The following is a 14,576-nucleotide window of genomic DNA, read 5'->3' as shown; positions in this document are numbered from 1 at the left end:
TTTTCAGTTGAAGTAGTAAACATAAATGAAACAAGAATGTTTTAAAAGGCTTTGATTGCGTTTTAGAGGTTATAATGGTTAGTGTGACCCATATTTAGTTATGATACTCGGATAAGGAATTTCCCTTTACGTTGGTCTAATAAGAGGTGGACTCAAAATACATATACAATTTTCTTTATTCTATTATTTCAAAAGGCACAGATTCACAAAAAGTTATTTCAATAAAAAGTCAGCATATACCATTTTGTTGGTGCAGTGGGGTATGAACATTTTTCTTCTTCCAAAGTGGGGCTTGACAGAATAAGTTTGAGAAACACTGCACTGTTAGTACATATGTAGCCTGGTGAACAGTGGCGGCTGGTGACATTTGGGGGGGGGGCGCAGTTGGGCGACGCGGTTTAAATAGCACTCAACAATGAGAAGAAAAGAGGTTTTGAGTAGAATATTGTAAAAAACAAAGCTTTATTTCAAGAACACACAACACTGTCCAATAACAACTATCAACACACTGTACCTTTGGGCATGAGAGGTTCAGAGCAGCTTTAAGAAACAATGGGTTGGATTTCAGAGGTTTGCAAAATAAAAGAGTTTCACCCTCACATGAAAGAGGTTCAGAGCAGAATAGAGTCGGAAAGAGATGCAGCACATTGTACATTGGGTGTTTGACAGAGTAGACCCCACTATTTGTAAAGAAAAGTAGCCCTCCTCTCTTTAAAGTTGGCAAACTTCTCAATAACTCTCTGGTTAAAGTCAATCATGTCTGTAACCAACCTGTTTCCATTATTCTTGAGGGAATGTGTCTGTTTTTCAGAACTTCTTCGTTGTGTTTTCGATGCCAGTTCGGTCTCCTTCTGCTGCTCTGCTCTGCAAACAGGGTTAGCTTCATGCTGTTAGCTAGATAACTGCGGCAAGATTCGTGCTTTACACTTGTCTGAAGCTCTTTAGATCCCTCACCCCGTTGTAGTCCAGAGAGTTTCAGTCCCAGGACTTTGGAACAACAGACAGGGGAAACTAAACAGCGCATTACTCACTGAGCCTCCAGCTAACCAGCTCCGGTTAGCAACCTGCTCGTGTAGCTCCGTGGAGCTCTCTGGGCTGAGGGAACGATACCGGTCTCTGATTGGCCGAATAGTCCAGTCACGTGAAATAAGAAACGATGTCATTGGCCAGGGCGCACATTTTTGCGCCCCAAGATTCACGTTTCATCCGCCAATGAGAAGCCGTCCTTGCCGAAACGACCGTGAAATGTTTGCTCGCTGCCGCACACACGCGTTTGGCCGGCGCCCTGAAAATGGGGAGGGGCTTCTCTCCGTGATGATGAGTGGCGATATATTATTTATGTCACATTTAACTTAAGTGGTTGTTGACAGGCTTACAGTCTCCCACACACATTTAGCGCGTCAACACGGTATATTTGCTATTTAAATGATTTGGTATATAATGTTTTTTGACAGGATATATAATATTTTTTTCTTCTTTTTTTTTTCATCTCCAAATTTTAAGAGGGGCGGCGCCCTAGCGCCCTCTATGGACGCACCGCCACTGCTGGTGAACTAAACCCAGGAAAATGATATTCCAATTAAAGCTGCAAGCAGCGATGTGCGGGTCCTCGTTCCTCCTTCGCACGTTGGGGGTGCTGGCCAGACGCCGGCCCCCTTGGCCGAAAACGCAGGCCCGCCGTTCGGGCGTTTTACCCGATGCATTTTAAGCTGATTTGCTTTGGCCACTCGGAGGCGCTATGACTAGAATTCAAAATTATCATATGAATGTCTTACGGTTCAGTATGTTATGACATACGAGCAATATGCAGCAGATTAGATAATGTATGGCCAAGTTAGATCAACTTGTATTTTCATGGTGTTTATTTGCCGGTCTGCAAACCGCACATAGTTTAATATGTTTTTAATCTTTCAAAGATTTTTCACTACAAATGTCTCAAGACCATACTGCCCGACTTTGGAATGAATCGGGTTTAATGTCTAGGAGGAGTTGACTGTTTTACTACAAAATCTGCTAAAAATGCAGATATTGAGAGATTGATTGCAGCTCCCCCTAATGTTCAAATATTCTGAAAAAAATTAGGGTAGGTTTAGTGACGCCATGTGGATATAGACTAGCAATTTGGTGAGGACAGGCCAAATCATTTGCAATTAAGGTGTCTTTACATATTAGGCCACACCCATTGGATGTGAATTGGCTCATATCCTCTGAACGCAATGAGATATTAACAATCTTTTAACGATTTTTGCTATCATTGAACCAATACTGAACCACAAAAAGTTGTGTATGATTCGAACTCAGCGTTTAGGAGAAGTTGTAAAGAATGTGTTTTTTACAAAATTCTAAATGCCAAAAAATCTAAATAGGCGGAGCTCATGGTCATAACACTATTGTTTATAGAGCAGGTTTAAGCAGACATGTATGCCAAATTTGCAGGTAATCGGTCATTGGGGGCAAAAAACGTGGCCTTTTAAATGAAATTACAGTCTAGGGGGCGCTATCGAGCCATATTGGTAATCCGAAGCACTACAATCATATCAGGTAACTACATATTTGATTATTAATGTGTGTGCAAAGTTTAGTTACGTTTCGAGCATGGTACATTCGTTCAGAGGAATTTTTTATTTATTTATTATTATATATTGAAAAATGTATTGTAGCGCCCCCTAATGTTCAAATATTCTGAAAAAAATAGGGGACGTTTAAACAAGCCTTGTGGACATAGGCTATTAATTTGGTGGTGACAGGTCAAGTAATTTGAAAGTTAAGACCCTTTATATTTTAGGCCACACCCGTTAGATGTTCATTGGCCTATATCCTCGGAACGCAACGAGATATCAACGATCTTTTAAAGATTTTCGATCACATTGATCCAATAATGAACCACAACAAGTGGTGTATAAATCTCACCAATTGTTAAGGAGGAGTTGAAAAGAATCTGCTTTTTACAAAATTCAAAATGGCGGAAAATCTAATGAGGCCGAGCTTAAGGTCATAATGTTAATTTTTGTAGAGCAGGTCCAGGCGGACATTTATGGAGTTTTTTTAATGGGTGATTGGGGGCAAAAAATGTGGGCTCTACATATTTGACTTTTAATGTGTGTGCCAAGTCTAGTCACGGTTCGCGTATTCTACATTGTTTATTTGTTCACTGCGAAGGATAAAACTTTGCTGATGCTATGACTCGCCACACTTCAACGTGTCATTACGACCTTCACAGGGAAGCATTATCAAGGTCTTACATCTATTCTGGTATATTTTGAGAGGGATCTGCATAATCTGTGAGAAGGGTATACAGGTAGAAAACATGTAACTTCCTCTTGCCACTAGGTGGCGCTATGACTATTATTCAAAATTAGCATATGGATGTCTTCAGGCTCAGTATGTCATGATATATAAGAAATATGCAGCAGATTACATAATGTATGGGCGAGTTACATGAACTTGCATTTTTATGGCGAAGGGTGTTTTTTGCTGTTCGACCCACCGCACATAGTTTAATATTTTTTAATTCTTTCAAAGATTTTTTACGGCAAAGGTCTCAAGGTCATACTGGGCAAGTTTAGAATGAATCGGGTATAAACTCTAGGAGGAGTTAACTGTTTAACAACCGCCAAAAACATGAAAAAAGGCAAAAAAATCAGATATTTAGGGGTTAATTGCAGCACCCCCTAATCTTAAAATATTATGAAAAAAATCGGGTAGTTTTAGGGATGCGATATGGGCATAGGCTAGCAATTTGGTGAGGATAGGCCACATAATCTAGAAGTTGTGTGACTTCAAATATTAGGCCACACCCCTTAAATGTTCATTGGTCCATATCCTCTGAACGCAATAAGATATCAACAACATTTTCACTGGTTATGATGACATTGAACCAATAATGGACCACATAAACAAAGTCGTCACGAGGACCCTAATAATTTCTTGACGCACTTACTGCTGCTTATTGCTGTGAGCTCATAGTAATAATTGAAGGCAACACAGATTAATGCATCAGTGTTTTGATCAACTCTCTTCTTTTATCTGTTTGTCGAAAGCGTTCATGAAAACAGGACAGTAAGAAAGATTTTAGTGAGAAAATCAAACAGACTGTAACAGTGCAGGGACAAAAGATTTATTACAGTATCATTTTGCTTGACATTATTCTTATCAATTTGACACTAGATTTACAGTCTAATACGGTCCGATACTGAGGTGTATCAGTACCTTGCGTTAACTTTGGTAAGTGTTGCATCAAGTACATCATCCACAGACATGTTTTGTTGTATGAGAGTCCTTTTATTGTCTTCGTCCCAGAACAACATAAACCCAGTCCATTTCTACCGACAATTAAACTCACCATTTGCAGAAACGCAACAAACAGTTACCGCAAAAGTGGTCAAAACCCTTTGCCCTTTCAAGGTCAAACACCTGTCAACAACAGAGATGTTAGAAATATAAATCCAAATATCGCTCTGCAGAGGGACAGCCACGGGCTCCTGCCAGCTTTACTGTTGTCTTAAAAACTGAAATGTTCCTTTTCCACAACACTTTTATTCATTTTCAGAAGTGAACACCAATGATGGTGCCCATCCAATCAGGAGTCAGAAGCTGTCAAGTTACTGTTTAATGACTGTGGGTTGTGAACACACCAGTGCATATATGCATTCACACACCACATTATACACTCGTTGTACACTTCTCTGTTAATATGCTGAGAAATTAAAAGTTTAGAAGGACTACCAACGGTGCACCTTGTTATTCCCTCCCTTCTTGTCTGAAGATTTCGGTTTATATGTGACTCAAAGTATCCATCTCTCCGGCTCTCAATTTCTCTCAGTAGATCTCAACTTTTGAGTGATTCTGGTTCGGAGTGTATCTTTAATTCTGTTATCTACTGGCCCAGTCTGGCCCGGGGATGAATGCCATCTGTAATCCATTTATAAGAGCCGGCCGTTGGGCCTTTTTCCAAATGACAGCTGGCCCTTATCAATCTCATTATAAAAAAAACACCATGATATAATATGGAAATATGGGTGGTGGGGGGGCTACTAAGGTCTGGAAGTGGACTGAGAAACGAACACACATAAGACAAAATATTGGAAGACAATCTGTTTTTAATTTTGTATGTAGTCCCAAAAGAAACAGTTAGGCTCCGTGTCTGCCAAAGCCATTTGGAGGCACAGCATCTTTTTAGCTGAGACTCATTGGTTGCATCTGGTTGTTATTCCACCAAATTAATTAAAAGATTTTTGTAAATGTCTATTAATTGTGTGTAAACCGGTATTGTTTGTATTTCTAGGTAACATTTCTTAAAAAACAATTGATGCAATTAATTCCAATTCACATTTTTTTATCTTACAAAATATTCTTCAAACTATACGTGTTGGCGTTAAGCCTTTGAAAAGCAACATTTGCTCTCCCGATCTCCCCACACAACTAAATCAACAGGGCAGTTGAGCAGCAAGCCAATAACACCATAAATTGCATTTATATAATGACAAAAACTAAAAATCTATTTTTTTCCATTTTGGATTTATGGGGATGAAATCATAACATATGACTAACAGCATTTAAAGTTTCATTGGAAAACCACCCTGATTTGCAGCCTAAAGCCACAGCTCATCCGGGAAAATAATTACTGCGCCCTGATAAACAATCACATATAACATTTATGGGGCAACAATGGGGAAATGGACGCAAATTAAAAAAAACACGATTAGAGAGTTTGTAAAAGAAGAAAACTCAAAGAACAGCTCTCCGGCACACATACAAGATGGCAGAGCTTATGCTAACTCAGCCAGACAACACAGAAAGTTTTATGAAACTTCCAGAAGAAATACCAGACATTTGCAAAGACACAAAAACTCAACTAAATGATATTTCTTCCGAGCTGGCCAACGTCATCCAAAAAATAGCAGAGGCAAAGACACAAATCTAAAGTATGGAAGATCGAGGTCAAAACTTGGAACAGGTGCTCAGCAAGATGGCACAGGTCAATAGGATAACAAATTTATCGACCAAGAAGGGAGATCACGTCGGGAGAATTAAAGGATTTATAATGTTCCTGAAGGAGCAGAGGGGTCATCTATGGTGGAGTTTGTAGAAAAGTAAATGCGGGACAAGCTGGAGATCCCCTCAACTACGGACCTTGGTATTGAGAGGGCCCACCGCATGCTCGCCCTCATACCTACCGGTGACGGAAAAGAAAAGCCACAGTCAATAATAATCAGATTCCACCGATATAAAACCAAAGAAGAGATTCTGCGCGAAGCCTGAGGAAAGAAAAGAGTGCTTCTGAATGAGAGACTAATTTATTTTGATCAAGATTATCCCCCCACGGACCGTAAGAAATATTCCGAAGTGAAGCAAGAAACAGATTTGCTTCCAGACCACGTACCCTGCTAAACTGCGACGGGACACAGCTGTACCAGTCAGCGGTGACTGCAGATATGAAAGACAGAGAATTGCCTGTCAGCGTGATTACAGGGAAAGAGAGGCTGAGACTGAGCAGCTGTCCCACTCCGCCTGGGAAGCAGTGAGAGGACCGGCACAGCAGGGGACAAAAGAAGAGCGAGACAAGAGTATTCGGGAGAGACTGAGGGCCTTCAGAGGAGAGCCCTCACCTCCTCCAAAAGAGCCATAAACTTTAACTAACCTCAACAACAGAATATAATCTAAAACGGACAGTGCTACTCAATGTGGAGGAATAACTATATCTGAGGAAGAATTGACACTAATCTATAAAGTGCAATGGAAGTGTCCCAGCTCGCAGACATGGAGAGAGTTTGACACGTTATTTTATTACACCCTCTTAGATAGGCTATAGGGTTATGATAGTAACCCTCCTGTTTGCTGGAGAGGATGTGGAAATCCAAATTAAAACCGTTATCACATTTCTGGCGATTGCCCTCTTATCACATACTATTGGAGAGGGGTACACAGTGCCCTACAAAACACTTTTGAGGGTAAATACCTTTGGAAAGTATCAGGAATATTTAGCTAAAACATTGTCAAAAAGAGTATTTAATAAATATTTAATAAATGTACTTCTGGTGTCTGGCAAAAAGACTCTCACCAGGGAATGGTTATCACAAGAAAGTCCTACTCTGAAGACATGGATGGACGTTACAATGGAAATATACAACATGGAGAAGAACTACAAACTGGAAGATGTTTTGGCATATTGGGAAAAATGTGTGACATACATAACACCCCATAGACCTGATTTTATTTTCATAAATCAATTCAATTCAGTTTATTTTGTATAGCCCATTCTCACAAATTACAAATTTGCCTCAGCGGACTTTACAATCTGTATATATAGACATCCCTGTCCCAGAACCTCACATCAGATCAGGAAAAACTCCCCAACAACCCTTCATTGGGAAAAATGGGAAGAAACCTTCAGGAGAGCAACAGAGGAGGATCCCTCTCCAGGATGGACAGGTGCAATAGATGCCATGTGTACAGAAGGACATATTAGAGTTAGAAGACATTCAATGAATATGACAGTGTATGAATAGTTGGTAGTAGGCATGGACCATGATCCAGACCTCCATGATCCATCAGGCAGATGGAGGTTGAGAGGAGTGGGCAGAGCATCAACAGGTCCATGGCATAGTTGGTAGTAGGCAAACTACACGATCCAGACCTCCGTAATCCATCAGGCAGATGGAGAATAGATCACTCCATAGTTATACATGATTTTCTTTTTTGTTTCACTCTTGATTTTGTGTTGTTTATTTTACATTTTACATCTCTTGCTCTATATGTGTTTAACTAAAATGAGCATCATGTACAAATCTGCACATGCAATGTCAATTGTCTGAAAGACATCTGTAAATGTCTAATTTCAGGCTATCAATCAAAGAAATTAATGAATCAAAAAACCATAATGAACGCTATGAATGTAAAAAAAAAATGAGTGACTGATATTTGTTGTCTACCTTCAGCTTCTTAATCGCAAGCGACAATCAGATACAGTTCCACCTGGATGGAGTAAAGATTACTAATGTGTCTTGGAGAGAGAGATCCATTTAATCCTATTTAATATGTGTCTAAAAGGCATCTTGGATTTGGAATGCATTTACAACGGTCTGTTTTGAGATCGGATAGCTATCTCATCCGCCCAAGATGCACAACGTTTTTGTGTAATTCCACATCAACAATATGAACATAATGTAATTGTTTTATTATTATTGAGGAGCAATAAGATGCAATTTATGTGTTACTTGTTTTTCAGGAACAACTCACCAGCTGACACAATTTAATAATATAACCGTGTCCTTTTATTCTGAGTCGCCATCATTCTTCATTGCCAAGTTAACAAGTCCAACACATTGGATGACAAAACTGAAGATCAACAGGCAGTAGACGAAGCAGTGACCAACTCTTTCTTTCTATTCATCACACCCACTGTGCTCGCTAACCCCTTACTCCAAACTGTGTGTGTGTGTGTGTGTGTGTCTGCATTTGCGAGTGAGTGTGTGCTAGTTCCTCTGCAATTCAAATCCAGAACAATGCTGTGCTCACTCATCCACATAGAGGGAGAAGATAAAAAAGAGAAATTTGAGGGTGAGGCTGTGGGATTGTGTGTGGGGTTGTTACATGCGCACACAGATTTGATGTAGTCCTTATTAGGCCTTTGATCCATGGGGTGTAAGGAGCTCTCATCTCCCACTGTGTTACTCACTCGCTCACTCTTGTATTCCTCTCAGAGCTGTAGCCGTTCCCCACTGTGTAGACCCTGTCGCACACACCCCCGTGCCACACACAAAAGAGGTTATTTTGGGGGCGTCTTGGGGAACACAATAGATGGACACACACACACACACACCAAAAGGGTTTCCAGTTGCACGTGTCCAAAAGCTTTCCAGACGTCTGTGAACATGACCGTGTGTGTGTGTGTGTGTGTGTGTGTGTGTGTGTGTGTGTGTGTGTGTGTGTGTTTGCACTGTGACTAAAAGCTTTCAGCGGAAACAAAGACGTGTGCCTGCACGTGTGTGTGTGTGTAGGTGTGATGTGTGTGTGTGTGTAAGTAATGGTTAATACCAGGACAATGGAAGTGTGCCTGTTCAGTTGTTATCGGTTCAATGGGGACTCACAGGCCTGCTGTTTAAAAAAAAAAAACATGAAAAGGAAGAAAAAGAAAGAAATGAGAATGCCCCCCCACCCTACCCTATTCGGCTAAAACATCTCTCAAACGTTTTAGAGGAAGGAAATAAACAGCTGCAGTATCTCCAGACCTTTTATAATGTACTACAAAGTTCCTATCTAAATTTAGTAAGTCATAGAAAGCGATAAGGTGCCTTGAAATCAGCATTTTACAGGTCAGATATGTGTTTGGGGTCCTGCAGTTTGCATTTTCTTATAATGTGGAGCATATTAGATGGAGCTGTCTGCAGTTTTCTTTATGTTTGACATTACTTTGGAGGAGGCACATTTAGGATGTCAGGCAAATTAAAATGCTGTGAATTCTTGGTAGAAATATATAGCTGCTCTTCAAATATTCATGTTATTCAATGCAATTAAGTTTATTTTATATAGCCCTATATCACAAATTACGAATTTGCCTCAGTGGGCTTCACCATCTGTGCAGGACCTCACATCAGATCAGGAAAACTCTAAATCTGTCCTTCTGTACACATTACATCTATTGCACCTGTCCATCCTGGAGAGGGATCCTCCTCTGTTGCTCTCCTGAAGGTTTCTTCCCTTTTTTTTCCCCCTGAAGGGTTATTTGGGAGTTTTTCCTGGTCCGATGTGAGGTTTTGGGGCAGGGATGTCTATGTATACAGATTGTAAAGCACTCCGAGACAAATTTGTAATTTGTGAAATTGGGCTATACAAATAAACTGAATTGAATTGAATTGAAAAACTACCAAGAAATAGAAGAAAACCTTTAACTGGGAAAAAAGGGAAGAAATCTTCAGGAACAAAAAAAGCAAAATGTTCACGTCAACGTGTAAATTTGTACTTAGCAATGAATGGAATGGAATGAACTCAGAAACAAAATCATATACTATGCATGGAAGATCAAGACTTGAGACCAGGGCGAACACATTTAAATCACTGGAACCACCACAAGAGGCCACTGTTAACGTCTCTCTCTCCCCCCCTCTCTCTCTCTCCCCCCCCCCCCCCCTCTCTCTCTCTCTACCAGGCTGTCTGGCCAACCTTCCACCGAATGCCAAGAAGATCTCCAACTCATTTGAGGAGCGCCGCAAACAAGCCACCGCCATCGTGCTGCTTGGGGTCATTGGGGCCGAGTTCGGCGCTGAGATTGAACCTTCGAAGGGTTTGGCACGGACTCGAGCTGGTGGACAGGTGCCCGAGGGCTTCGGACTGACAAGTGGAGGGTCATCCAACTACTCACTGGCCAGACACACATGTATGTGCAGAGATGACACTCTAATTGCCATGTTTACACTCTGCATTCCAACATATGTATTTTGCGTCCCAAGGTAGGTCATGTAAGGAGGCTTCCCAGCATGCACCAGGGCAACACTTATGTGTGTTCCTAGGTTTTTGATTTTTGCTGGTGTTGTCGGGACTGTCTCAATGTCACTTGACTGCAGCAGTTCAGAATTGGTGGAAATAATGCATCTCCATTATTGCCTCCATTATTGGCAATAATGTATCTCCATTACTGCCAATGTATCTTCATTATTGCCACTGTCAGAAACAGAAACATTACTTTTCACCTTTTGGTTTTTTAACACTGACTCCCTTTGCATGGCCTCCTCTCCACAGACTGTATTTGAGGCCTGGACATATCGGATTTGTCCAGCAAGCGTTCCCTTGTTTTTACCCACACTAGCTAGGTTATGCCTTGACCTCACAACCAGCCTTTGGGTTTGGGACTAATGTTAGGTATATATGCATATGTGTGTGGCCTCACAACACTCTCACCTTCAGTGAGATACTGAAATGTTCGGTGTTGGATTAGAGGTGAGGAGAGAGATGGGATTGATTTTCACCCACCAAGCTTGACATCATAAGGAGCTTGGCACTCACTCATTCACTCACTCACTGACTGACTGACTGGGCCCAACCTGTGCCACGCCGTACCTGCTGGACCTTGCTGGGCATCAAACCTGCACTAAGCACAGCAGCTCTTCCATCCTGCTGCCCCTGATATTTGATTGATGCCTCTAGGGCCATCGGCCCAGTGATAGAATGTGGAGCGTGATGTTGGCCCTGTGCACATGGGTCAGCTCACCTATTTGGACTCACCGGACACAGCAGAATAGTCAGTCAACAGCCGGTCAGATACACGCACACAAACACACACAGAAGATCGGTGAGAACAACTACAAATGTAATCGATCCCTTTGAGTACTCCACCCTATTAAAACTTTTGAAGTGCCAGTATGATACTTATTTTCAACATAATAAACTAAACCTCTCAAAGTCATCAAAGTTAAATGCTGTCTTAACATCAAGTAGTCAGATAAAATACAATATTTCATTGGAACATTTCTCATTTGAACCAGAAATGAAGAAACACATTAAGACTACGGCCTAATTTCCACTGCATGGGTCAGCTCAACTACACTTTTGTGACATGGGCTATATTTTGTTTTTCACTACTAATAGTACTTTTTCAGTGTGGGTGGGATTCCTAGCTAAAAAAAAGGCTAATGGAAAAGGGATCTACATCCAGCTCAATTTTCCAGCTGAACAATCCTCTATCTTATTCAGCATCCAAAATAGTGCAGTGCTGGCTCAGAACGGGCACCGTTGGGGGGGGCCTGTGTTTGATAGGAGTGTGTGGCAGATCGGAAACGCATGCCAGTTCGGAGTGGGCCGGAAGTGCGGCCAAAGCGGTGTCGAAAGACACTTGTATCCCTCATTGACTCCAGGGAAGTGAAGAAGAGTTTGGTTGTAACACTAGTGTTTTCGGTATCAATCAGCAGAAGTGAACTGCAGCCAAGCCGTAGCCTGTAAAGGCCCGCTGTATACAACTCAGTTCATCAATATTAAATGTTTCCCGGATCCACATGGCACCACCTCCAACACCTTTACGCATCCTTGGATCCCCAGCAACACACCCGACAGGTGCGACGTAGATCGGATTAAACAAAGGACACACACACACACACACACATATACACAGAGAGAGAGTCATTGCTTTGTTTGTCTTTTAAGGAAACAAAATAAAACTAAATGCAAAGGCAGATTATTCCATGAAGGAGTGCATTTATTGTAACCCGAGAGCACAGACAAGGAGCTATATGAAAAGGTGAGACGGCTTACTTTACCTCTGGAAGCTGGTGGTCCTGCTGCTCTTCACAGCCCACTGAGGAGGAAAGCTTTTGCCACAAAGAGTCAGGTCATGTTGAGGCTGTAACATTCCTACTCCTGCCACTATTCCTGACAAACATATATAATTCATAAGCTGCCACTTTAACATAGGTTGTATTTAGGCAGTTTTAACCACTGGAGAACCATCTCCACCAACTGAACTGAGGAGGCTGCAAAAACTCACCCTGCTCTTTGAACTGACCCCACAAAGAGGCTGAAACCTGTAAAACGTGCTATTACTTGATATAAAGCATTGGGGAGTAAATTTGTTTAATTCCTGTAATGCTGCTTTCATTCCTGCCCCTTTGTCTGTTTTATCCCCCCTTTCCTTTTCTCTCTTTTCTTTTGCCAGTTCTCTTTCCATTCTGTTGTTCCCCCCCAGCCCATCTCCTCTCTCTGTTATAAAATTGAAAGATGGTTCGGTTTTCTTGGCATACAGCGCAGTGCGTGTGATGAATGAGAGCTGTCCACCCAGAGAGAGAGTACAGTAGTCTATACAGCAGAGTATAGATTGGTGTTTTCATATGGAGGCGGAGATATCAAGCTTAAGGGAGAAAGGACTGAAGGATAGATGATGACAGAGGGAAGGTGGGATGTCCATGGACAGGATAAAAGAGACAAACTGTACATCGGTGTATCGTCTCTGGAAAATAATGCTCGCAGTAAATGTCAAAATACCTGGAGTGCCCACTGAGGCCCTTGAATGGTGGCATTTTAAAACATTCATGAAAGCCAAATTGGAAATTGGGTTTTGGATTTTTTCTCCCAGAGAAAATTTAATAGGGGACAAAGCGGCTGACCGAAACTCGTTTTAGGTATAAGCAGCTCTTTTCCAATTGCGTCATCTCATTCTTCTAATATTCAGCATTGCAGCAACACTCATTAATTTGCATTCTGTTTTTGCTGATTTTCTGCAAATTTGTCGACAGTTTTCACCTAATTGGTACCGTAGGTATCAATTTATTTTTCAAATATGCAACGTAGCGATGAGTCTTTTTTCACATCATATAGCTGTCGGCTAATAAAAAAATTGTATTCATGTGCTCAGAGAACTTATGTTGCGACTTAATGTTTTGATTTATTTTCAACCATAGTAGCAGTCAGTATTTTTTCTGGATATTTTGTTAGCAAAATTCGGCATTCAAATATTTTGCAAAGTTGCGCACATTAATGATCAGGGAATAGTTGAACACAGTAATAGTTACTGTAGCTTAACCAAGCAGCACCAATCCTGAAACGAAAAACATCCATGATGCTCATGTTCTTAATAAATGAAAAACGTAATCTTATGAGGACAGGAAATGCTTCCTGCCCTTCGTTGTGCTGCTGGAGCTGAAGTTCCTCTCGCCAGTGCAGTGAAGCTCTGGCTCCAGGCCTCTTCAGTCAGCTCCACCGCTCGCTGAAGCCCTTTTCTCTGTGTCCTCAGCCAGCAACACCTTCCTGAGTTCACACAGGATCTTCTTCAGCCTGTAGAACTCCTGAACGGTGATGGCTCCTCTTTCATTCTTTTGGCTGTGAAGAAGGTGGCAGAGAGGAATAATGTGTCCCTGCTTGGGAAGTGGTCCTCCACCTTCACGTGCCACACCTGCTTGGTCTTCCGGAGAAAGGCCTTTATCTCCTCCACACTGTAGTGTGGAGAACCAGAGTCAGTCCGAACTGGACTCGGGCTCTGCTCCCCTTCTCCTCGACCTTCTTCTGCCCGCCGTCACCTTCTTGGCCTGCGGGTTCTCTCCGTCCTCTCCCCACTTCCTCTTTAAACGGGGGACTTTGAGACTCTCCTCATCCTCCTCCATGTCCACCTCGCTTTCCGTCAGCAACACCCCCTCGACAACTGTCTCCCTCTCCTCCTCTGACTTCGCCTTTTCTGCCTCTTCTTCCTCCTCAACCTGCTGGACCACGCCAGCCTCTCCCTCTTCTCTCGTCTACTCTCCTCTTCCTCCTCACCCTGCTGGACCATGTTAGCCACTCCCTCTCCCCTCCTCTTCCCCCTCACCCTGCTGGACCATGCCAGGCCCCTCCTGTTCCTTCTCGCCCCGCCCACAACCGCCGCTACTGCCAGCCCAACGAGAGAGAGAGAGAGAGAGAGAGAGAGAGAGAGAGAGAGAGAGAGAGAGAGAGAGAGAGAGAGAGAGAGAGAGAGAGAGAGAGAGAGAGAGAGAGAGAGAGAGAGAGAGAGAGAGAGAGCCTCCCTTGAGAACTCACGCTTTACTTTCCTCCTCCTTCTGCCCTAATTGCCCTGTCCATGTGACGTGTTTACTGCTTAAACGAACGGCCCATTATGGCCA

At 42.2% G+C, this 14,576-nt stretch overlaps 1 protein-coding gene across 2 annotated transcripts in view; it reads left to right on the top strand.

Moving 5' to 3' along the window:
* The window catches only part of LOC130205375 (WD repeat-containing protein 7), a 165,844-nt gene that overhangs the window by 116,624 nt on the left and 34,644 nt on the right, over positions 1 to 14,576 (top strand). For both annotated transcript variants that reach the window (XM_056432705.1, XM_056432704.1), the window contains exon 24: positions 10,148 to 10,375. In XM_056432705.1, coding sequence (XP_056288680.1) covers positions 10,148 to 10,375 — 228 coding nt within the window. The remainder of the gene's footprint in view (positions 1 to 10,147; positions 10,376 to 14,576) is intronic.

The sequence above is a fragment of the Pseudoliparis swirei genome, chromosome 15 (assembly GCF_029220125.1).
Source record: "Pseudoliparis swirei isolate HS2019 ecotype Mariana Trench chromosome 15, NWPU_hadal_v1, whole genome shotgun sequence".
In the NCBI taxonomy this organism is placed as follows: domain Eukaryota; kingdom Metazoa; phylum Chordata; class Actinopteri; order Perciformes; family Liparidae; genus Pseudoliparis; species Pseudoliparis swirei.
The sequence above is the reverse complement of the archived record's forward strand: the minus strand, read 5'-3'. Positions and strand labels throughout refer to the sequence as shown.